This window comes from Zeugodacus cucurbitae, chromosome 2 (assembly GCF_028554725.1).
Source record: "Zeugodacus cucurbitae isolate PBARC_wt_2022May chromosome 2, idZeuCucr1.2, whole genome shotgun sequence".
Lineage (NCBI taxonomy): Eukaryota > Metazoa > Arthropoda > Insecta > Diptera > Tephritidae > Zeugodacus > Zeugodacus cucurbitae.
The window spans coordinates 61,559,291-61,585,534 of record NC_071667.1 but is presented as its reverse complement, the minus strand read 5'-3'; the positions used below and the strand labels follow the sequence as shown (position 1 = coordinate 61,585,534).

Here is a 26,244-nt window from a genome sequence, read left to right as displayed (position 1 = left end):
AAAAGTTTTAGATTATAAAGTGAGCTTATGAGCTCTAAAACAGCTAGAAATTGTTAAGATAAGTTCAATTCACTCAGTTGGTAAAGATATTGGTAAAACCTCCGACGGATCGCATCAAGCTATTAGGTCTACAACTTTGCTTCCGCCGTTTTTTTTGTAAATTTAAGGCTTTATTGTATAAAAACGGTCACAAAAATGTTATTCAAAATATTGGCCGTCGCTAGCTACTACTTTTAACCATATTTCTGGCAGCATGCGTATTCCGTGACGAAAGAACTCCTCATCTTTCGAGTCGATCGAAGTATCAAACCAATTTTTGACTTCTTCATAAGAACTGAAGTGCTCGTTAGCTAGCCCGTGTGCCATCGATCGGAACAAGTGGTAGTCAGATAGAGCAACGTCTGGAGAATACGGCATTTGGGGTAAGATCTTCCATTTCAGCGTCTACAAATATTTTTTGACCACCTTTGTAACGTGAGGCCGAGCATTGTCGTGCTGGAGAATGACTTTATCGTGTTTTTCCTCATACTGTGGCCGTTTTTCTTTTAGTGCTCGGCTCAAACGTATCAATTGCGTTCGGTATCGATATCCTGTGATGATTTCACTTGGCTTTAGCAGCTCATAATATATCACCCCCAGCTGATCCCACCAAATGCAGAGCATGACCTTGGCGCCGTGTATGTTCGGTTTTGCCGTCGACGTGGAGGCATGTCCAGGCTTTCCCCATGACTTTCTTCGCTTAGGATTATCGTAGTGGACCCATTTTTCGTCACTAGTTACAATGCGATGTAAAAATCCCTTTCGGTTGTGCCTTTGAAGCAGCTGTTCACATGCAAAGATGCGCAGTTCGACATCCCCATGGCTTTGCGGCGTTTTGATTCGGCTTACTGTGTCACTTGCAACGATTCGGCCAATTCCTCTTGGGTTTGAAACGCATCTTGGTTGAGTAAATCAAAAATCTTCTCCCTTCCACCAATATGCCGGTCTTCGACTTCATAATCACCATTCTTAACACGTTGAAACCATTCGCGACATGTACTTTCACTTAGGACAGCTTCGCCGTACGTATCCGAAAGCATTCGATGAGCCTCAGACACACTTTTCTTGGAATTAAAAAGGAAAAGCAAAATTTCCCGCAAATGCGAGAATTCGGCTCAAAAAGTGACATTTTCAGCTGAGAATAAGTTTGGGATGCAAACAGATCTCTACAAATAATTTGTTGGGTTAATGTTGACACAAATGTCCAAGATCGATATAAAACGATTTAATCGATTTAATCGACCAGTGCTTGACCCTAGGGACATCTATTGGAAAACGGCGGAAGCAAAGTTGTAGACCTAATATATTGTATCCAAGATAGTCCGTTCACTTAAGATATCTCACATATCAACCGATATCTACGGTATAAAGCCCACTTGATGTTCGAATAACATAAAAATTGTGTATATGTGAGTTATAGGAAGGCGTCGAAATTCACTATTATAAGGGAAACATCGCCTTCAAATATCTAACGGGTGATTTTTTTGAGGTTAGGATTTTCATGCATTAGTATTTGACAGATCACGTGGGATTTCAGACATGGTGTCAAAGAGAAAGATGCTCAGTATGCTTTGACATTTCATCATGAATAGACTTACTAACGAGCAACGCTTGCAAATCATTGAATTTTATTACCAAAATCAGTGTTCGGTGTTCCGCTTTTTTATCGACAAATTTTGTTCAGCGATGAGGCTCATTTCTGGTTGAATGGCTACGTAAATAAGCAAAATTGCCGCATTTGGGGTGAAGAGCAACCAGAAGCCGTTCAAGAACTGCCCATGCATCCCGAAAAATGCACTGTTTGGTGTGGTTTGTACGCTGGTGGAATCATTGGACCGTATTTTTTCAAAGATGCTGTTGGACGCAACGTTACGGTGAATGGCGATCGCTATCGTTCGATGCTAACAAACTTTTTGTTGCCAAAAATGGAAGAACTGAACTTGGTTGACATGTGGTTTCAACAAGATGGCGCTACATGCCACACAGCTCGCGATTCTATGGCCATTTTGAGGGAAAACTTCGGAGAACAATTCATCTCAAGAAATGGACCCGTAAGTTGGCCACCAAGATCATGCGATTTAACGCCTTTAGACTATTTTTTGTGGGGCTACGTCAAGTCTAAAGTCTACAGAAATAAGCCAGCAACTATTCCAGCTTTGGAAGACAACATTTCCGAAGAAATTCGGGCTATTCCGGCCGAAATGCTCGAAAAAGTTGCCCAAAATTGGACTTTCCGAATGGACCACCTAAGACGCAGCCGCGGTCAACATTTAAATGAAATTATCTTCAAAAAGTAAATGTCATGAACCAATCTAACGTTTCAAATAAAGAACCGATGAGATTTTGCAAATTTTATGCGTTTTTTTTTAAAAAAAGTTATCAAGCTCTTAAAAAATCACCCTTTATAAAGTATCTAAGAGATTAACCAATAATTAAAAAAAAAAATTATCCATTTCCACTGAGGTCGTCATGTTCGATATCTGGGGCATTGAATAGTTAAAGTCCGATTGCGACAATTATTAAATGAGTGATGCTACACCTCCAGTGCTGTATTTATGGAAATCATCCCATAATTCGAAGAAATTACGATTTTTTGTACTACTACAGCGCTAAAAAATATTTATAAATATACAATAGAACAAGTATGGCGTGGTTGTGAACCGATTTCGTCTGCCCATGTTATCAGTGTGTTAAGAAAATACTATGTAGCGTATTTCATTGAAATCGGTACAGTATATGTACATATGTTTAACCCTATATCCCATATCACCCCTTAAAAAAATGATGCCTGTGTCACTGCCATCACATGTCTAAAATAAATAAGTACTTTCTAACAACAATATATAATCACTTTTCTATACACCTATACATATATCTCACTAATTACGTGAAAATAATTGTAAATATTAGCACTGCAATACAACACATTACATATACATATATACATATATATGAAGGGAACTAATAGATATAAAAACCAGCACAGATTTTTATATCCGTCAATTCATTTGCAATCGAACTACACTCGAGTATGGAACGTTGGCAGAATCGTGTTGCTGTCGTCACCGGCGCCAGTGCGGGCATTGGTGCTGCCTGTGTCAAATATCTGGTGAACAATGGCATGATCGTTGTGGGTCTGGCGCGTCGCAAGAAGCGCATCGAAGCGCTGCGCGAACAAGTGGCACCGAAGGTACGCGATCAGCAACAGATTATTGATGCATTCAAAGTGATCATCTCCAAATATGGCGCTGTTGCGGTGCTCGTGAATAATGCCGGCATTGGGCGTGAGGCCAATTTGGTGGATGACAATAATGAGCAGGATATACAGGATGTGATCGATACGAATATTTTGGGTGTGGTGAATTGTACCAGAGAAGCGTTTCGTTCGATGAAAGCGCACGGCGGGATTGGGCATGTCATTCTTATCAATAGCATTGCTGGACATCATGTGAGTTTTATACCGAATTTTTCGTTGAATATTTATCCATGCACAAAGCATGCTGTGACCGCAATGACGGAAGTTTATCGACAGGAATTTATTAATTTGGGTACAAAAATCAAAGTGACGGTGAGTTGTGCGGAAGTTGAAAAAAAAAAAAAAAATTTAAATAAAAAAGGAAATTACTAAATGGTTAATAGCTACAATTGCAGAGCATCAGCCCTGGTATCGTTGACACTGCAATCTCAACACCCGCAACTAAGGCAGCATTTGGCAATACGCCAAGTTTACAACCGGAAGATGTGGCCGATGCGCTAATTTATTGTCTGCAAACGCCGCCGCATGTGCAGGTTGGTATTACTTTTATTTAAACTTATTGTGCTTGAAATGTGAATAATATATTTAATTTATTTATTTTGCATATTCCCAGGTACATGAGCTCATCTTAAAGCCAGTTGGAGAAATATATTAAAGGCTTATTTGTAGGCAAGTCGTGTTTATTACGTGTTATTTGCAATACAATAAAAATGTTTAATTGATATTAGTCAAAATGCAAAATGAAATTCAAATTTAGTGCATAATTTGCTTTCAAACTATCGGACGAATCAATGCAAAAATAGTATAGATCGTGCAAGATCTCATGTTTGTCATGACCTGGGGGTCTTATTGTGTGCGCTTTATGTTTTTGGGGTCGGTGAATCCGAATCGGTTTTTACAAATTCAAAATGGCGTACGCAATTTTGAAAACTTCATCGGATTCGCTTGAAACTCGTTACCAGGGGTTTTTCGTGGTCGCTGATTACGAATCCGATGTCCGTTTTCCAAAATACAATTTGGCGTATGCCATGTGGCTAATTTTTAAAATGTGTTCACCATATTAGCTCGCAATTTTGATTTTTTTTCCTATAATATTTCTTTATTTTTTGAATCTGCTTTGTTTAAAGCCTAACAATAAGTATTAAAATTTTAATTTTGAATTTTCGAATTTTTTTTTGTGTGGCTGTGTATTCAATGATCATAAATTTTAGAGTACAATTTAATATTTATGAATATTATAATTATAATTAACTTCTTGAACTGAGTGTCAAGATCGGTCGTTCTGAGGTCAAATATGTATATCTAAAAGACTTAAATTCTGCCAGAATCAAACCATTATTTATTGTATTAAGTCTACAACTTTGCTTCCGTTTCGTTTCCAATAGATGTCTAGGTCTAGGGTCAAGCACTGGTCGATTAAATCGATTAAATCGTTTTATATCGATCGTGGACATTTGTGTCAACATTAACCCAACAAAATATTTGTAGAGATCTGTTTGCATCCCAAACTTATTCTCAACTGTTAAAAGGTCACTTTTTGAGACGAATTCTTGACATTTGCACGGAATATGCATGCTGCCAGAAAGATGGTCAAAAGTAGTAGCTAGCGACGGCGACGACCAATATTTTGAATAACATTTACAAAAAAAGCCTTAAAATTACAAAAAAAAAAAAAAATGGCGGAAGTAAAGTTGTAGAAATAATATTATATATGTGGGGTTATAACTCAACCGATTTCAGTTAATTTTGACACCAAGCTGCATTATATACAAGATCCTGCGTTCACGGTATAAAGTCCTTAGGAGTTTTAAAACACGTACATCAGATAAATTGAGGATAGAGATCTATATAATAGTATAAGGAAATCATCTCCTCCAAATTTCTTTAGAATATCCGGCGGATTTACGTATATTTTCCGTAAAAACTTGGAGACTAAGATACTCATATTCAATGTTTGAGACCTTGAAAATTTATAGCTGATTTCGGCTGTTTTTCGGCGTTATCTTCAATGGTGCTTAATTTAAAGAAAATTGTGGAGTAGGCGTGGTTGTTAACTTATTTTTCAAATGTTGAGCTGGAATGCCAAGAATATGTTATGATCCGAAGCTCATTGAAATTTATTGAGTAGTTCTTATGATATGGTTTTTAACCCACGGTCTTCTATAGCGTTTTTGGTTTTGGGCTGTCTGGTTGAGTTAAAGCATTTTCAGAAGTTTTCAACATAACTTTTGTATGATGGTTTTAGGTGTGGTTAACACCAGAAGTGATTGGAAACTGGTTAGAACACACATCACATTAGGTTGAGCGACACAACAATCATTTAACGCGGTCGCATTCAAATCAGCTGATTATGATGCCGGTGAGTGCTGTCAGTTGGAGTAGTTGAGTGGGGCAATACGCTATTTTGACGTGCTCGTGCTAAGGTGGAGTCACTTGTCATACGCGTGCTAGGCAACAACAGCTGCGGTAATAATAACAGCAACCAGAGTAATAGCAGAGAATTATAAAAAGAGGGATTGTTAGTCAAAAAATCGCAATTTTTTTTTTTCCAAAATAAAAAAATACAAATTCCATGCACTTGCGGTTAGACAATAATAACAATGGCAAGCGCAGCAGCAAGAAATGTTAATAACCATAAAAGCACTGCGAAAAGTCCAACCTTGCGCTATATTATAACCATTCATGGAGCTGGAGCTTTAGTAGAGGGTTCTCTACCTCTCATATTTTTGCTGTTAACTGGCTGTCAGTGAAATGATTGCTGTAACGCTTGAGAATGCAAGAGAGTCAGATGATAGAGAAATAATCGCAGAGAACATGGGTTAAGCACCACGCGCTTGGGTGGCAACCACACCAAATTCGTAATCGCACCTGTGGACCACAAACTATTCATTCGTGTCCACTTTGTAAGTCGACAGCTAATGCTAAATTATATATTACAAACCAATTTCGAATTTCGAGTTTCGAAAAAACAAATATTAAATAAATAAACACAATTTCTGCATTCAGCTTGACACTCCCGCGAGGTACACTGGAGTACAAAGATTGACGAAATCGAAAGAGCTGCAAGAAGTATGGCAAAACATTTATCACAACCGCATACAACACGTACACTCACGTGCAAATCACAACAACAACACAAAAAATCCCACAACATGATTGTGTGATTAGGCAGATTGGAGAAACAATTACCAATGCTTGGACTTAAATGTCACAGTGGCTTCATTGTTTGCGACTTAGCAAAGTTGCGTTAAGTTGCAACAAAAGCTAAATTCATTGAATGTCATTTATTATGCACACAAATATACTTGTTTCGCACGATTTGACATGCCTAAGCCGATAGATGACTTTGGCATACAAATACTGGCATACAGACATTAGTTGACGAACAGTGAGTGGGAAAAGTATGCAGTGCATAGTAAACTCACACTATGTTTGTGTAATAATTATTGTTTACAATTTGATTTTGACAGCTGTCATCAATCATGTTGTGTCACAAATTTTATAAATAGTTTAGTTTTTGGACGGTTTATGATTAGGGTTGCCATATGTCTAAAAAAATAATTTAAAAATTTCGTAAAATTTATAACAGAAACCCAATATTAAGACAGTATTCTGCTTTAGATGTCGAAAAAAGCGCTTTTTAACAATTTTTTTTTTGAAAGGGAACGATAGTGTACTATATTTAAGGCTTAAAAAACAATATTTATTATTAAAAAATATTGAAATTTTTTCAAAGTTGTAAGTATTTTTCTGGAGCGCCTGCAGTCTGCACTTGTAAATCGTTGCCGGTGATGGAGGTCGTGCGATGCATCTGAAACAGTCGAACCAAATTTTATTTATTTTTTTTTTTAATTGTTATAAGTTTCTTTTCTTTATGAACTAAAAAGATACCGAAGAAGTTATAAAATTCCAAATTTTTTTCGAAGTTTGAAAAAAAATTCACTTTTTTAAGAAAAAGAATTGACTTTAAGTTGCAAAACAAGTAGTTTAAATAATACTTTTATCCAACTTTTTTAGTTCAAATAGAAGATAATTTAATACTGAAGCTAGATCACTTTGGTTTTTTTCGATCGGACATATGTTCTTTTTGCTATCGCCGGCACCGTTTTCTAACACTTGTGAAAATGAAAACTCGAGAAAACGCGCTTTAAAGTTCTGCCTGAGCATTCGCACCTGCTCGACGCTCGGCCACTAAAACTGCTCTAACTTCGAAAATATGTCGAATTGTCCTCTAGAATTTTAAAGACATATTCTTGGATAGTTTTGGAAGAGATTTAAAACAAAACAAAAAAATCGATTTTTTGAAGCCTGTAAAGCAGACTACTGCCTTAAAATCAAGGAAAGGCTTCATTGCTTTCACAATAAATTAATTTTTCATTCCACATTCCATTTGCCAACCTTGACATGTCAACAACAAGCACCATTTTTGCTGACACTGTATCCATGTGCGAGTTGAGCGCATTGTTGAACAATAGAAATAATAATTTATGTGCTTTGTTCTCTTATTTCTGACCAAATGCCATTTTACGCCCACTTAAACGCTGCCATTAAGAATGCCGCTTCAGCCGCTTTGGACAGTTTTCGACATTTTGTTGCCATTTCTGGCGATTTGCGGGATTTGCGTTTGTGGGTCGTGCGCTGCTTAGCCAATGACGTTGCTTAAGTGATTGCGCTAGTCGCTAGTCGCCTACATCCGCCGCGCTTTCATGTGTATATGTATATGTGTATATGCTCATATGCCTGCCCTTAACTGTGCGCTGAAGTGCAGTGAGTAACGTCTTCAATTGCGGGTAATCAACAGCTAATGGGGCGTATGAGTGACGTGGTGCTTTGCGCTTTCTGTGTGAGTTGTTCGCAAAAGTGCAGCAATTTGTAGTTTTTGTTTGTATATTTTCAATTTATTTTTTATTTTTTGTTTCCTGCTGCCAAGGAAATTGCAAATGGCAGTATTTATTTCAAAACGAACATTTCAGCAAAACTGAAAACAAAAGGAGGTGGAATGTGGGACGTAGGTTGTTATATGCATAAAAGTATGTAAGTATGAAAGGTGTATTTTTGTTGTAATGAAATGAAGGTTTTGCTATGTGTTTAGTGGGATTGGCATGTAATCATCTACTATGAGCTGCTAACCTAGTGTCAAATTATTACTTCAGACCTGTACTGCCCACAATTAGACCCTATAAAGTAAGCGATTACCCAGTACTGGCTAACTTTGGCCAATATGAAAGCCATTTTATGCCATGAAGACAATGCCTTGCTCCGGGAGCTAGTTTAGAAGGATTTTGTGAACTCATCTTATAGTCCGCACCTGCACCAAGGTTGCTGTTAAGGCCGACTGATTTTGCTGGTAAAAATATTGCCAAATGTTAATCTTGTGAAAAGCAACCAAATTTTTTTTCACCAATAGCAACAAGGTTTTCACATTTTGAAGAACAACAAGTTATCGAACAATATGGTACATATTTCATCTAAATTGCATCATTATAACTATGCTATTTATAATCTGCAATTTAATTGGATTTCTTTTTACTAGACCTAATATTTTAGATTTCACAGAATTGGGTGGGTATATGCGTACTCAAAAGAGCAAATACTTTCTTCTGAGGAACAATATATCCTAAAGTAACTAACTCACTAACGGATAACGTCAGAAACACTAAATTTTACAAAAGAAATGACAGAGGAGAGCTACACTCAGATTTTTTTACAAAATGGAAAAGGGGGACGCCACCGCCCACTAATGGATCAAAAACAATATCTCAGGAACTACTCGACCGATTCGAATGAAATTCGGTTTATAATATGATGACACGTGTGGAAAATTGATGAAATCGGTTCACAACCACGACTTTTCATATAACTCAATTTTGAATTCCATATGATTCCTTCACTTTATAATATAAATATATACATAAGGAACCGATGAATGATAGCGGAATAAAACTTAACACAAATACTGTATATCATCTGTGGCTTCACTGTTTGTCGTCAAAATTGTCGAAATCAGACTATAATTTAATAAGGCCCCGGATATCGAACATGAAGAACTCACGGCCTAAGGCTAATTTCTCACCGACAATATTGTTAAATCTCTCAGAAATTTTAATGCAATTCAGAGGAAATTTTGTTCTTCTACCAGTTTCCCTGTTGTAAAAATGATTGATATGGGGTAAAAAAAATTATAGGTTTTTCACAAATACGGTTGACTTTATTCCGCATATATCGGTTAAGATGGGAGATATTTTAGCAAAATTAAGTAAGCGTATAGTCTTTGGTATAGTGTACCTTGGTGGAGAAAATGAGTGAAATCGGGTGAGGAATTACCTTAGTCCTCTTATACTATATATGATGATTTTCGTTATTCTATTGGGCTTTATGCCGAATATATGGGTCAATTTGGTCTTAATAAAACTATATCAATAAATTGCGAGATTATAAAATGTTGGGTTGCACCCGAACTTAGCCTTTTTCTTACTTGTTTAAACTGATATTGATCAGGTTCTATTAGGTCTACAACTTTGCTTCCGTCGTTTTTTTGTAAATTTAACGCTTTTTTTCACTTAGGACAGCCTCACCATACGTATCCGAAAGCATTCGATGAGTCTCAGCCGCACTTTTCTTGGAATTAAAAAAGTAATGCAAAATTTCCCGCAAATGTCGAGAATTCGGCTCAAAAAATGACAAGTAAGTTTGGGATGCAAACAGGACCTGTAGACAAATATTTTATTGGTTTAATGTTAACACTAATGTCCAAGAACGATATAAAACGATTTAATCGACCAGTGCTTGTCTCTAGGATCTATGGGAATACGGCGTAAGCAAAGTTGTAGACCTAATATATAAAACCGAATGTAAACGAAAGGTCACTTTTGAGCTCTTACAGAGGCCTAGAAATTTCAATTTATTCTTGGAGTAAGAAATGGGAATCGTATTTTTCTTTTTCAGGCTTTATGCGACATTTATTTGAGTTTATACTACGGAAGATTCTACGGTCGGCGGTAATTTTTGGAATTATATCGTAGTACGTTCGTTGAAGGTTTTACAATTTCTGTGTAATTTTTCACCGAAAAATTATCACGAGTTGCATATGAAATGCAATGGTCTCGGAATATCATTGTCTCCAGATTTGGAAACTGTAGTTTCGAAAAAAACACGTTTACAGTTTTGCTGCTGAAGCTGACAGAACCGAATTCCTCGGTACTATAGCGGATTGGACAGTGAATTTTTTGTATTGTTTCCACTATATCAATAAAGGCACCGGTATTTAGCTCTTCAATTGAGACCCTTTGTGACACTTGTTGCGAGGGATAGCCTCTGAAACTAACTATATATATATAATAATGATTTTTCAACTTCTTCGATAGAGGTTATAGTGATTATCTTTTAACTACTTAGAAATACTTCTAATTAAATTATATTTGGAAAATTTCAGAACAAAGTTGAAATGAAAACTAAAAATCATCTTACTTTATTCACTTTTATTTCTGATTTTTTTGCTTTTATTTCCTTGCTTCTAGTTCTGCCACATCGCCAACTTAAATTACCGCCAGCATATGCTATCTATGCAAGCATATGCCAATTGGCTGCTTTGCTCATTTAAAAATAGACACGCTTCTTCGAGCTGTCGGAAACTGTCAAACGCTCAGGCGCTTCGACAGCTCAGAGATGGTCAACCAAAACCAAACATTATTTACCGACATTGATTTAGTGTGTGCCACTGCACAGTTTGTATAAGCTTTGCTGTCATTGCTATAAGTGCACGAACTTCCTCTTGACTATAGATGCGAGTACATAGCACCGTTAGTTTGAGTAGTTCACGTCAAAGGCATTAACAAACAGCAAAGCAAACTGAAACTCTTTCGCACAATGCCAACAGCAGTGATATTTCCTTCCTTCGCCATTAATGGCATTTCATTTCTTGCCACAAATGCACACACACACAGTTGAATATATATATTTATGTTTGTTTGTGTATATTTGTAGTATATAATGTATATAGTATTTATGTACAAACGTTACGTTTGCTTTACTTAACTTCACGACTTTTTTTTTGTTTTTGTTAAACACAGCGCACCTCACGCCACTCACCGCTTGGCGCTCAAAGGCTTAGACTTGCTGCTGAACATTTTAATATTTCCTTGATGACATTTCCGCTGTGTGTCAACGCTTCATTGGCACTCAATGCCAATGTGTGTGTGTGTGTGTGCGTCATTTTTCGCTTTTATTTCATTTTCATAATTTCTTTTTTTCCCTCTTTCTTTCTGCTGCTTCTGTTGCCACACATTCGTGTGCATGGCGAGCGAGCGCCGTCCGACCTGTTGAGTGTCGACAGTTAAATGCTGTTCATTGTCGATGGCTGTCTGCTGATTGTTGGCTTGACTATCTGTTCGAGCAGCTGGCAGCAGTCGCTTCAGTGCCAAGAGTGTCGAGTGCCTGTTGATAGTTTTTGCCATTTCGCTTGGTAATCAGCGTTGCGGCAGTTGTCGACTGTCATTGCGTTTGCAATTTTTCATTTGTTGCATATGCCAGTTGGTGGGTGAGTCAAAGGAAGAAGTGGCGACATTATTGATGACATTAATGTGCGCGTCGCAGTGCACAATATGCTGCGAAGGCGCTTCTACTATTTCTAGCTTAGTTCAATATTATGTAGGAAAGTAAGAGTAGTTGTTGGTTTTTGTTGTGGCAAAGTGTTCACTCAACAAATTCAGTTCAAGGCTCACATTTGCAATTATTAATATTGAATTGAGTTGCGAAATGAAAACGTAACCGTTGGTAAAGGTATTGCTATTAGACTGCTTTGACATTGAAATGAAGAAAATTTTGCTTTTCTGTGAGAGCGCTGTGAGTGTGCTATTACAGTTATTCCATAAATGACACTTCAATTGACAGCATACATGCATTTCCGTTTCATTTTTGACGAACACAAGCTGGCTAGTACAGAATTGGTCGATGAAAGGACCTGTGCTACAGGGCGTATGAGTAACATTTGGAAGACATTTGAGGAATTGTCAATGTTAGTGACTAAATGTGTCTTTAAACTAGAATAATTTATAAAATTTGTTTATTAGTTCATGTTAAAACATTATATATACCTCATACAAAGAATTATATGTGCGTTAACTTTTTGCCAAAAAAAAATTGAAGATTACAAAATTGCAAAAGATTTCTGAATATGCAGGTTTGTTATTATTAATGAATACGAATAAAAAACAAAAATTAACAAATTTCAAAATTATTTTTAAACTATAAAACGATTGAAGTTTAGGCTTATAGTAAATATTTATATGTGCAGTTTACTAGTTTTACCAGTAAATTCTATACATTTGAGTTTAACTGAAATAAATGTTTATTTCAATAGTCAGTAGAATTGTCCTTATATTTTAAAACTAAACTAAGCCGCTTAATCAGAGAATTAACTACTGACTGTAGAATAGTTATGTAAATATTGGCAAATTCTTGCTCTATGGCAAATTTAAGGTGACGTGCTGCCTCAAACTGCTTTCCGTTTTGGAAAACAGCAGCAGAGAGGTTCCCCCAGAGATCCTCGATAGGATTTAGGTTCGAACTCATTGTAATACCGGAATTTTCCGGTCGTTAAAGATGTTATTCGTGTGGATTGAAGCGTTATCCTTTCGATATGTCCGGTTATATGCCATAAATATTGCCAGCAAATTTTATTACCTCCCTGTCCAAAAGTTCTACATTGATATTAGCATTCATTTGAGTGAATATAAAACATGTAGATAGCTTTCCACAGCAGCAAAATGCAGCCCATGAAATCAAGGTTCCGCTTCCAAAACATCGCTTGTAGCGGGAGCGTCGTGCCTGGTGCGAATCTCTGCAATATTTCTTGCCGACCAAATTTAATTGTTTTTTTTTCGTCACTAAAGACTGTATTCTATCACTCATCTGCATAGAATTGGTATTTATTTGCAAACCTCAAATGTGCTTTATTGTGTCTTTCTTTAGCGTTGGTTTAGGTGTCATGGAGGGGCGTTTCAGAAACTGATTTTTATGTATAATTGGAAAAATTATATTTATTGTGATTTTCTGTCTTAACTAGGTCCATATTTGATCGCTGCTCATCAATGTTGCTTTTCTTCCGCTGCGTCGAACTATACCATAATTAGTGGGGCTTTTAAGAAATTTTGAGATACAGTTCCGTTGTCGCTTTGGTTTAGAGCCATTTTGGAATGATTATAACTTGTTTCTCGGCAGAGAAACTTGTACTACGAGGCATTTTAGGCTTAAAGTTATATAAATGTAATCAACTTTTTAATAATTCATTAAGTTAATGCACCTAAAATAATGTTGCATACAAGTTTTAACATATAAAGTTTTAAAGCGACACTATCAATAAGAAAGATCAGCTAAATTGATTTTGCACATATAAATATTTACTATGCAATACCCAATTCACAAGCACATTCTTAATATAACTGTACAAGGAACGAGAAAAGTATGAAATAATTTTCGTTCCATAGTAACGGCAACAGGGATTTGAGACTTTCGGGGTCTCTGATTACGAATATGGTGTAGGTTTATCCAAATTCAAAATGGCGGATCAAATATTGTAGACTGTTTTTTTTAATTCATCGGATTCGCTTGAAACTCCTTACCCGGGTGTTTTCGGGGTCGCTGATTACGAATTTGACATTACTTTTTCAAAATTCAAAATGGCGAATGCAGTATAAGAAAGTTTTAAAATATGTCCGCCATATTGTTTTGCCATTTTGAATTTAAAAAAGCGGTTATCTCAAAAACCTTGAAGTGATGGGGTTAAATGGACCTCGGATTCGTATTCAAAGATACCAAAAACATATAATACGCACAGTAAGACCCGCAGGTCATAACACAATTCTTTTTGTGTGGCTGTGTTATCTATGAAGAAGCTATGATTAGAACAAAATATGTACATGCAAACATATAAATTAATAATGAAAATTATGATGAAATAAAAAATATGAAGAAAGAACAATAATATGTAAATTAGATTTCAACCAAATGGGTAATGAAACAAAATTATGCAAAATCTGTAGATTTATATGGCATGGCAGAGCGCAAGGACGCAGCGGTGAACGTGACTGGTAGAAATTGATTTTGTCCGGTGACTATTTCATAAAAGCTTAGGTGTTATATAACACATACTGACAAAAACACATGGACATATATACATATGTATATGAGAGTGTGTATGTTTGCATAATTTTCGTTACCTGTCACGTTCGCATGTCACCAACAACGCTGCACAAGCAATGAAACTAATTGAATTTTCTTAGCGCAAATCGCAAATCGCCAAACGCAGAACAATGGTGTAATAATATGAATGCGAATACAAATACAAACACAGAAGGTGTTAATTTGTTGCACTAAGCAACTGTTGCGTAACTAAATAAACATAGGTGGACATATGTACATATATGTGTATTTCTAAATCGGTAGACTGAGGGCAGTAGAGATGTGTTTTGTAAGATGGCGAAATAAGCTAAAAGTGTGAAAGTTGTGAAAGCGAAAGAGAAGGAAGACGAAAATTTAGCTCATTTGTTTTTGATTGTGCATTTTGAATGCGTCGACGAATAAGACGTGTCCAATCGAGTTGTAGTTTCGCCTTTGAAACACAATAATTGACGCTATAGACGATTATCAGTATATTTATATATCTAAGGCCTAACTGGACTTCCTTACGTATCATTCATATTTATATGATATATATAACGAAAGAATACATATAACCTTTTCGCACTGCCAATTCATTTACTACATTAAGATTCTAATTAAAACCAGTTGTTTCCTTTCGCACAGCCGGCTACTCGATTAACGATCAGCTGTAATACATTTTGTTTTTGCTGTTCATAAAAAGTCGTTAAGTTTCATCAGCTGATTGCTATTTTATCAATAACACAGCCTTATTTTCAATGTAGACAACAACCCGCAGAGTCGCATTCCAGTTTCAACTCGATTTGTAATCCTTGAAAAATTGATATAGTAAAATAGTAAATACTTTCATTTGCATGGTAAATCGATCTAAACCAGCGGTTTAATCGCGCAAAGGCCGTTTAATTGTTCAATTAACTTCTGTGCGAAATTTCTTTTAAAGATCGTCGATATTGATTGGGTGATTCTAGAGACGCTCACTGTAATCTAAAATCATCAATAACCATGTTGACTTAGAACTCTTCTAACTCTTCACATATATTTGAAATTAATTTCCATGTAAGAAAATGACTGAAATAGAACCAAAAGGAGCATTATGAAACCAAACCGTTCTGTGAAAAATGTATTGCTTTGTGCTGACCATACTCAGGAAAGAGAAGAACCGAAGTGACGCAAACTTCTTAGCTCTTCATTGGAAGATATTTAAGAAAGACAATTTCATATATATGTATTTCCATATAAACTATGATCTCGAGGAAACTGTTAAAAGAAGAATTAAGAGAGACGATATAGAGCTCTTCGAAACATATCATAAATTTAATATGAGTTTCTTTGAACCTCATAGAATGAGTACATTCCATAACTCGATGGAAGTTCATATCTAGTAAGCTACTTGACCAAGACCCGCTCACAGCTTATAATATTTCCTATATCAAAGGTTCCGAGTACTCTCAGATAAAATGTTTCGATATTTTAACATTTGTTATGTTATTCGGAGCGAAAACGAATTCAATAATAGAAGATGGAAGAACTGATCATTTTGATATAAGATGACGATAAGTAAAGAAAATTGATATCTACATATATATAATAAAAAAAAATAACAACAAGCTTTGGCTGATGGTGCCTCACTAGTTGAGATGCAATATAAAAGTCGAAATACACATTATGTAAATATACATTAAATAAATAAAGGGGTTTTTAAAAGAGATGTTACAAAAGACCGATAGGGACAGCAAAATACGCCTTCTCTTTTGACATTTCTTTTCAGTAAGGTTTGCCATTTCATCATGGAAAGTAATACAATCCAACAAAGAGTCGAAATTATTAAAATTTATGACCGAAATTCGGAGGCCTTAACTTTAAGAGCGATGAGGCTCATTTCTGACTGAATGGCTGCGTCACTAAGCAAAATATGCGTTATTGGTCAAGCAGCAAACCACATTTACTCCAAGAGTCATAATTGCATTCCGAAAAAATTACTCTTTGGTGCGCTTATGGGCGCTGTCATTGGCCGTACTTCTTCTGTGATGTTCGAGACCGGCATGTTACTGTGAATGGGAATCGCGAATATTTTTGACCCGAATTGGATGATATGGACTTGGAAAATATATGGTTCCACGGAACAATCGATTTATTGAAAACCAAGTTTGGTGAACGTGTTATCTCACGAAATGTCCCAGTGAATTGGCCGCCTCCATAGTGCGATTTGACGACGTTAGACTATTTCCTGTGTGGCTACGTCAAGTCTTTGGTCTATACTATCAAGCCAGCGACAATTGATGAACTTCGTACGAATATCGAACGTGAATTTGAAATATCAGCCGATTTATACTTGAACACCGTCGAAAATTAGGTTCAGCGCCTGGATTCTGCAAGCGTGCCCGTGGTGGTCATGCAAAAGAAATCGAGTTCCATACATAATGGCATCGAATATACTTTCACAGGAAAAAATAATTTCTTTGATATCCCTAACAGTTTTTTTTTTTTTGGCGCTCTTATTGAAAAGCCCTTTATATTACATTTGAAATATATCCGAGAGTAATTTATTTAATTGCAGTAAGCTATTAGTTTAACGAATTATGAACATTCATATCTTCATAATTTTTATTTGCTTACAAATAGGATTTTGACATTTAAATGTATACAACAACAACACACACACATATATATAAGTAATGATTATTTTTGTGCACATTGATTCCAGTAATCAAATTAATTTCGTATTTATTGTGATTAGGCAACTACAATAAATCAAAATTAATTTGCGGCATTTAATTCCCGTTTTACAGATAATGAGATTCCCATACATAAGTGCACTTAAATACATTCACATATGTATGCATGTTTATAAGTAAATTAGCACTCACTTTACGTGCTAACTGAAATTACGGTAATTGGCTTTGACGGTGAAATTGTGTGGATAAAATGTTTGTATGATAATGTATGGGGCGCATCCCGACTGGTCGACGCACCATGGATGTGCGTTTAAACGCCTGCCCGTGCGTTCCGACCATTTTATGCTTAACTATATGTGTGCGTGTGTGTATATGTGTATGTTGGCAAGATGAGTGCGTCAGTGCAAGTAAGCATAATAAATAATAGCACGAAATCCCTGCCATTATTCACTACATTTGATATATATGTAAATGTGGATGGAAATAATTACTCAATTACGAGTTTGTATGTATGTGTATTAATAAGTAATACGCAGCAATGACCAGATTAGAAGCTCCATCAATTGTATCAAAGTCGTTATTTTATTTGAAAAAAAAGATATTTGTAAAAAAACATGTTACGAAATAAATAATTGATAGAGTTTATAGTAGTAACTAATGGTCAGCTTCAAATTACGAACAAGTAAGGAAGGGCTAAATTCGAATGTAACCGAACATTTTATACTCTCGCAATTTATTTATTTCAATTTATTAATATAACAAACAATTTGGCTCACATATTTGGCATATATATGGTATAAAGTCCAGTGAAAGTTTGAAAACCCGAATATTAAGTATATGGGAAATAGGGAAAGTTATGACCCGATTTCATTAATTTTTGGCACGGTGACATATTATTAGAAGATAAATATACTCTCTGAATTTTTTCAAAATATCTGAGGGACTTACCTATATTTTTGGTAAAAAAAATATTAATTTCTAATTTTTTTTCGTTTCTAATTTTGTATACCAATTTGAGTGCAGCCCTTCTGTACCATCTTTATAACGAAATTTAAGGTTTCTGGTGGGTTTCCTTACTGAATTAAAGCATTTTTAGTATATTTTTTTAGAATTTCACTTTCATAGTTTAATTTATGGGGTAGTTATAGCTCTTTATAGGTTTTCGGTTATCGCCATTTTGTATGCGAGGCGATTTCGCCCATCTTCGAACTTAGCCTTCTTATGGTGCCAAGAAATACTTGTCCCAAGTTTCATCAAGACATCTCAATTTTTACTCAAGTTACAGCTTGCACGGACGGTCGGACAGACAGATAACCGGATTTCAACTCCACTCGTCACTCAGATGACTTTGGTATATATAACCACATATGTATATTACTCGCTTAGTTTTATGACCTATAAACAACCTTTATGTGAACAAAACTACAGTACTCTCTTTAGCAACTTTGTTGCGAGAGAATAAAAAAGTGATTGGAAGTCTTCACAAAGGTGAAGAAATATATTAGCACTTGTTCCATATTATATAATCAAATAATAAAGAAACTCCTTGAATAGTATCTATTTAAATGAAAATCGCAAAACATTTGATAAAATGTTGAAACCAAATACAGAAGCTCAAGTTAAAAATTCAGCAAAAGTCAATGAAAAATTTAAAAATATATTTTTGACAACAACTTCAAAAATAAGAAAATATTTCAAAAAGTTTTTATTCTAAACCAGCAAATAATGATTGTCACAAATTATATCAAGGTTTTAAGACCATATTCATACAGGTCAATTCACTGGAACAATTTAGAAGTAAATTATTTTTGTTATTAAAATGTACTAAATTAAGCTGAAACAATTAGTATTCAGAACTCTTTTGTTTTTCCATATTTTCTCTTAATTCCTTAACTCTTTCTTAACTTTATGCAGAAAAAAATGTTTGACAGGAAGATATTGCAATATCACAACACAACCTTTTGGTAGAAGTGAGGTTGGAATTGTTATAAGGGCGATCATTTTAATAATGCGACATATAATAAAGTCTCTGTTATGCCTCATTCCATTGGTTTATCCATCGGTAATTGTTTGACAGTTTTTAATAAGAAAACTGGAATTTTAATTTTAATTAGTTCGAAACTGAAACGAAATTGAATTCGCTCAACAGTAAAAACAAAATTCAAGTTAATATGTAAATCTAATACTAAGCAGTTCATCTTCTGGGTCTTGATAGGCGTTTTAAATTTCGGATTATTATTTAAACAATTAAACCAAACTTTTAAGAGAGACGTTAGAGTCAAAATACGTTTTGTGGAATTTGTCCTATGTTGAATTGAATTCTTATAATATTTGTATTTTGCAATTTATATGCTTTATAAAATCGTTTTTAAATGGTTAGCCTTATTAGCTTAAATATTTAAATATTTTCCATAATTTACATACCTAAATCAATAGTGAGAATATTTTCAATCAGTGGTACTGCGTGCAAATCGTAAAGCTAAAAATAAAAATAACAGAAACAAAAATGATAGAATGAGTAATTGAAATAAATAAAAATTATTAATAAAATAATAATAATAAAGAAATAATTGGTAAATAAAATGTAGAAAAAAATCAGAACAAAATATTTTTTTTTGTTTTGAAAATATCTTTCAAAATATTGTAAATGAAATAAGAAAACATAAAAAGTTGAAAATGTGTAAAAATTATAGTGATACGATCACAAAGCATAAATTATTAAAAAAAAGCAAATATGAGAGTCCTGAAGATCTGTGGTGAATGCTTTTTCATACGAAAATTATTTAGAACTTTGGAAATGGTTAATCTTTTGGGGATATAAGGAGTGATTAACAAGCCTTATTTATAATCGGTTTATTGATGAGTCTATATCTTTAGGATAATGTAGTAAATCGTATAAGAAAGCGCTAAAAAAACTTATTTTAATAAATCAGAAATATATATCTTTTTAGCACACCACTGTACATACATACATATATAATACTATGCACATTCAAATGCAATGTATATATGTCTAAATGCAAATCTTCCACAACGCGGCAAATACTATGCAACTTACGCATAAACCGTCAACCATAAAAAATCTCTCTGCGGATTACCGTTGAGCGATGGTGAAATGCACACACACACATATTCACACTTTAGCATTTCTGCAAACCGTCAAAACTTATAACTGTATATAGTATATACATATACTACTCTTGAACTCTAAGCCATTCAACGTAAGCCATTGAATATACATACATATAGATGTGTGTGTATGTCTGCATCACCGTAAAGTTCTCTAATTTCGTAATTTCCTCACGTACTTTTACTTAACTTTACTTCATTCACTTCAGTGCTATTGTTGTTTTTGTATTTGTTGTTGTTGCTTTTACTTTGTGCATTCATCGAAAGCCACAAAGTTATTAAACACAGAAACTAAGAATGTATTTAGTCGCACACGTTCGGTGTTGGTGGCATTGCCATTTCGGTGGTGAGCAGACGCATTTCATTGGTTTACCCATTCATTTCCCAAATATGGTCGGGTTAAAGTGAGTGCTTGGATTATAGATTCATTAAAGTGCGACATAAAATCCTTAAGTTTACGAATAAGAGGAAATAACAAAAATTAGTATATAAAACTACAGTTATTTTACAAATGTATATATTTATTATTGGTGTTAAATAGGTCATATTTGTAAAAGGAAATAAAACAATAAAACAAGGTCGGCTCGATTGTAAGTAAATATTAATTTTTGAGAACAGTTGAACAGTTACGTTTATTCGGTATTACAGTGCTCAAATTTATGTATAGTGTGTGATTCCGTTATTTTCTTGGTTTAAGACTTTATTATAGTTACAACCGGCCTTTTCTTTATCCACCTGATATCTCCTAAAGTAAAAAAGTTTCACACCAACAGCAGAAATGGCATCGAAGACAATGGATCAAGCACTCTCTGTATTCCGGGATCTTTTAGGATGCAAAGACTTTGTGTGTACTATTAGGTTTACAACTTTGCTTCCGCCGTTTTTTTTTAATGTACGGCTTTTTTCACTTAGGACAGCCTCACCGTACGTATCCGAAAGCTTCGATGAGCCTCAGCCGCACTTTTCTTGGAATTAAAAACGAAAAGCAAAATTTCCCGCGAAAGTCGAGAATTTGTCTCAAAAAGTAAAAACTTCAGCTGAGAATAAGTTTGGGATGCAAACAGATCTCTATAAAATTTTGTTGGGTTAATGTTGACACAAATGTCCAAGATAGATATAAAACGATTTAATCGATTTAAACGACCAGTGTTTGACCCTAGAGACATCTATTGGAAAACGGCGGAAACAAAGTAGACCTAATATAATATATTTCAAAGTATCTTCCTATAAGGTTCGATACATCGCCTTATCAAACTTATAAACACTCACTACTTCTTAGTCCACCTTGGGGATTAACAACGTTCCCTTAGGACCATTAGGTAACATATAATTAGTTCCAAGATATCGTAGTACTGAAGAAAAGTTCCCTCCCAACGAATTTAATGCAGAGAGAATCAGAGTGTTTAGAACCAGACCGACCCATTAATTTCTATATAAACTTTCTGTAAGAGTTTCCTTTCGCTACTCTCTAAGTCTTGGAAAAGGTTGCTTTGTGTTTTTCTTCCTATCAATTCCGTCACTTTTGTTGTGAAAACTTTAAGAATTAACTTAAGGATCATATACTATCTTAAAGCTTTAAGACATTGGCGTGATGTAATTGTACGAAAGCCGAACTTGATCTATCGCAATTACATCATATCGAGTAACTTAACGATGACTTCAAAATAATATGCTATATCTATACTATTTTTGATAAATATATTTGATTTCAGTAAGTTCTCGCTATTTCTAACTCACTTGTTAACCCATTTAAAGCCTTTGGAACACATAAGACGCGATTAGTTGAAACATAAAATATGCATTTGATTCGCACAAATGGATTATTTATCACCCATACCAAAGCATAACACCTAGTTTATACACCACCACCAACACGCAAAAAACTTTACCACTTTCAATATTTACTTACTAGAAGGAGTTTACATACATACATATTTGATATCAAGGATGTACTTAGACGAATGCATACATATAGAAGAAAATATGAATAAAGCGCACACAAGTCACCACTTTGGCGCAGGTAAACACTAGTCAAACCATTAAATGGCATGCAAGAGGATAAAAGTGAAAAGATAAAATCGAAAAGTTTGCGAAGAAGAGTGCAAACAACGGACGGGCATGGTGTGAATTCTATCAAAAGTCTACAAGAAAAATGTTGGTAGTGACGCTTGATGTGGATGCGTATGTATGTATGTATGTGTGTTTGTGTGTGTGTGTGTCTTAACCACTCTAGTGTAAATACGTCGTCGGTTGAAGCTGCGTTGTGGTCTGTCTGTCTATATGAATTTTAATAAAATATTGAAGCAATGCATTGGAAAGGTGCAAATAGTTTAGTTTGGCTGATGGCTGATGTGACTACAGATAGACGTTAATGCAAGTGAACATTAATGCCAACACGCGACTATATTTTTTATATATACTATATGCATATAAATGTGTTATAAAGGGTGTTCGAAGAGTTTGCTCACATGGAAATACTTTAGGTGTATAACAGCTCCGATGTTATTGCTGAACGATAGTCTATAGCGAGTTCGTTGGATACAGTGTCTTATATATCATTTTCGGAGCTGAACTCAACAATATTTCTTAGAGGTCATTTTGTAATATTAGAAGGTTACCTTTTACAATAACTCCTTAGTTGAGATACTGGTCCAACCTTATCAAAATAGGGTCTTACAACTATCATAGATATACTACCTCTACCTCGATTTCCTCTACAGGGATGGATGAATGCATGAAACGACAATATATACACTAACAATGACTTACAGAAAGATAAGTACGACCTAAAAATCGAGAAGTTAATTCTTCCAGCTGCTCTTACTAGTATATTCAAACCGTGACAAATAGTTCGTTAAAAACTAGAATATCTCGGTAGCAAGTGAGCCTCTGAGTTTCCTCTGAATTAAATTAAAATTACCGATATTTTCGATGAGAATTACCCTTAGGCACTGAGTTCTTCATGTTCGATATCCGAGGCCTTGAAAAATTATACTCCGATTTTGACCCTTTTTTTAACAAGTGAAGCCACTGATGATATGCAGTATTTGTGTAAAGTTTTATTCCGCTATCTTCATTGGTTCCTATGTCTACATTATACAGTGCAGGAATCAGATGGAATTCAAAATTGAGTTATATGGAAAGTAGTCGTGGTTGTGAAACGATTTCGCCCATATTCCACCCGTGGGGGTGTCAAGAAAATAGTATATACCAAATTTCATTGAAACCGGTCGAGTAGTTTCTGAGATATGGTTATTCACCCATAAGTGGGCGATGCCACGCCCATTTTCCATTCTGAGTGTACTCTCTTTGCTATTTCTCCTATAAAATTTAGTGTTTCTGATGTTTTCCGTTAGTGAGTTAACGCACTTTTAGATGTTTTCAACTCAAGCTTTGTATGGGAGGTGGGCGTGGTTATTATTCGATTATATCAATTTTTATGGTTTGTGATAGGGTACGTAACAACAACGATTGTAGGAAGTTGGGTTTATATAGCTTTATTGGTATATACAAAAAACCTTTTTGTGGGAGGGACCACGCCCACTTCCCATTATTATCATGTTCAACACAAACCTCCTCAGGATGCCATCCTGGGCCAAGTTTCGTCGAGATATCTTAATTTTTACTGAAGTCATCCATTACACGGTCAGACGGACGGACGAACAGACAGACATCCGAATTTCAACTCATTTCGTCATCCTGGTCATTTTGATATATATAACCTTATATCTAACTCGTTTAGTTTTATGACTTACAAACAACCGTTATGTAAACAAAACTATAATACTCTCTTAGCAACTTTTTTTACGAGAGTATAATTAGTAAGAAAGTGCTAATTTCGAATCTAACCGTACATTTTATAATCACACAATTAGCAAGGCTCATAAGAGTGAAAGTATTTTCAGATATTGGTGAAACTTTATTATAATAGGAGTATGGGGACTAAAGTCTAGACCGATTTCATCACTATCTTGGTTATACTGAAGCTGGTGGAAGGTACTATATATACTCAAGAACCTATTTACACTAGAATAACAAAAATCATTATAATAATTTACTTATATATGAGTACTTTGGTAATTCTTTGATATAAAGTTCACCCGAAGTATTTACATCTTAATTTTAGATATAGGGAAGCTAGTGGAAGTCATTACCCGATGTTACCTATTTTTGGCACAGAGACACACTATTATAAGAAAAACATGTTCCCTGAATTTCATTAAAATATCTGATAGATTACAGGTACTGAGGTCCGGAGCCTTGAGAAGTTATAGTCCAATTACCACAATGCTTGAGTGCGCAATATTTGGTATATAGTATTTGTCCAATATCCTCATTGCTGCTTGATTTATATATTGCAACAGTGGTTGTGAACCGATTTCGCGCATTTTCACACTGAAACATCAGACTATTTACCAAAGAAATGTTACGTACCAATTACTCTTCGAACTCCCCACCACATAAATCACAAAAGACCCGTATATCTCTTGGCTTGAAGAGTATTAACATGTGAATGCTGCACTTAAGTTCACCGCAAACTTATTTACACATACTATGTAGATAATCTTGTAAATATATATGTATGAGTGTACTTATATGAGAAATGTGCATACGAGTACGTGCCTATTCCAGCTACTTTCCTGTTAACGTGCGAGTAATGTACTGTGCTCTACGTGACAACGTTTTTGGGATGCACCAAAAAGGGCAAAGGGAAGCAGCGAACTCAACTCAACAAAGTAGTTTTTCAAGCTCACTGTGACTAAGGCCGGCCGGTGCGGCGTGTTGGCGCTGGAAAGCTTGTGAAGAAGACAAGCAAAATCATGACTAAGACGAGTTGATTAACATGGTAACACATACATACATACATAAAGTCTAACAAAGGTAATACATGTTAAGCATATAGCTAAATATTTATGTATTTATTAATGTTTATTGTTGTAAGAACGTGTTAAATGATTTTGTATGTTTGTATGTATTTGTATATGTGCTTATGAGGAATTCCTCAAATTTGTCAATTTTATTGTTGTTAATGTTGTACCGTTGTTTACCTTTTTTGTTGTAGTTGTTATTGCACAGTAATTGTGTAACTGTCAATTGCTGTCAGCGTCACCCAAATCACCAATATTGTCAACACCATTTGCGGCTAATGTCGCCTCATGTCGGTTGTGGTTTTGCCTATTATTCATGTTGGCAACAGCAAAGGGTTAATGAACCGGGCACTGATTGCACGCAAATACAAACACACACACACAGACTAACCGAAATAGTTATAGATATTTATAGGTGTTTTTATGCATTTAGATTTGTGGTTGCATTTGGCCGACTGTCGGATTATTGTATATTTGCAAGTATTCTTTTTTTCGCATATATGTATGTATGTATGTATACAAATAAATACGTATTAGTTTAATAGGTTAATGACACTCGTGCCATATACACTTACAATTTACATACATATGTGTATGCCAGTAATGTTATTATTTTCCATAAAATTAATTGAATTTCCAAACCACATTTTGCTATCTTAATTGAGTGATATGCTATTTTGATGCGGTGGTAAAATGCGATGAAAAAGTTAATGAAATTTGTTGCCATTTACTATATGAGATGGCAATGCTTTAATTATCATTTTAAAATATTATTATTTCCTAATTTATCAATATATTTATTCTACAAAATTATAAAAATAGAATTGTAAGCAATTAATTATACCCTGAACAGGGTATATTAAGTTTGTAACACCCAGAAGGAGCGGCCCTATAAAGTATATATAAATGATCAGTATGTTGGAATGAGTCGATTTAGCCATGCCCGTCTGTCTGTCTGTATATATATATACGAACTAGTCCTTCAGTTTATCGTTAAGATATCATTTTGAAATTTTGCAGATGTTATTTTCTTTTCAAGAAGATGCTCATTTGTCGGAACTGCCGATATCGGACCACTATATCATATAGCTGCCATACAAACTGAACGATCGGAAACAAG

General features: G+C 34.9%; 2 protein-coding genes across 3 annotated transcripts in view; one reads left to right on the top strand and one right to left on the bottom strand.

The window, feature by feature from the left end:
- LOC105216776 (serine-rich adhesin for platelets) overlaps positions 1-26,244 on the bottom strand; it is a 164,715-nt gene that overhangs the window by 80,717 nt on the left and 57,754 nt on the right. For both annotated transcript variants that reach the window (XM_054225427.1, XM_054225428.1), the window contains exon 2: positions 19,552-19,606. The gene's annotated coding sequence lies outside the window, so the exon portion shown is untranslated. The remainder of the gene's footprint in view (positions 1-19,551; positions 19,607-26,244) is intronic.
- On the top strand, positions 3,044-4,089 carry LOC105216777 (farnesol dehydrogenase). The gene is made up of 3 exons (XM_011191424.3): positions 3,044-3,607; positions 3,691-3,828; positions 3,909-4,089. The coding sequence occupies exons 1-3, from the start codon at positions 3,071-3,073 to the stop codon at positions 3,948-3,950; spliced, it is 717 nt and encodes a 238-aa protein (XP_011189726.2). The 5' UTR covers positions 3,044-3,070; the 3' UTR covers positions 3,951-4,089.

Coding starts and splice junctions, on each gene's coding strand:
- LOC105216777 (XM_011191424.3), top strand. CDS start 3,071: ATGGAACGTTGGCAGAATCGTGTTGCTGTCGTCACCGGCGCCAGTGCG. Junction 3,608..3,690: donor GTACAAAAATCAAAGTGACG/GTGAGTTGTGCG, acceptor CTACAATTGCAG/AGCATCAGCCCTGGTATCGT. Junction 3,829..3,908: donor AAACGCCGCCGCATGTGCAG/GTTGGTATTACT, acceptor GCATATTCCCAG/GTACATGAGCTCATCTTAAA.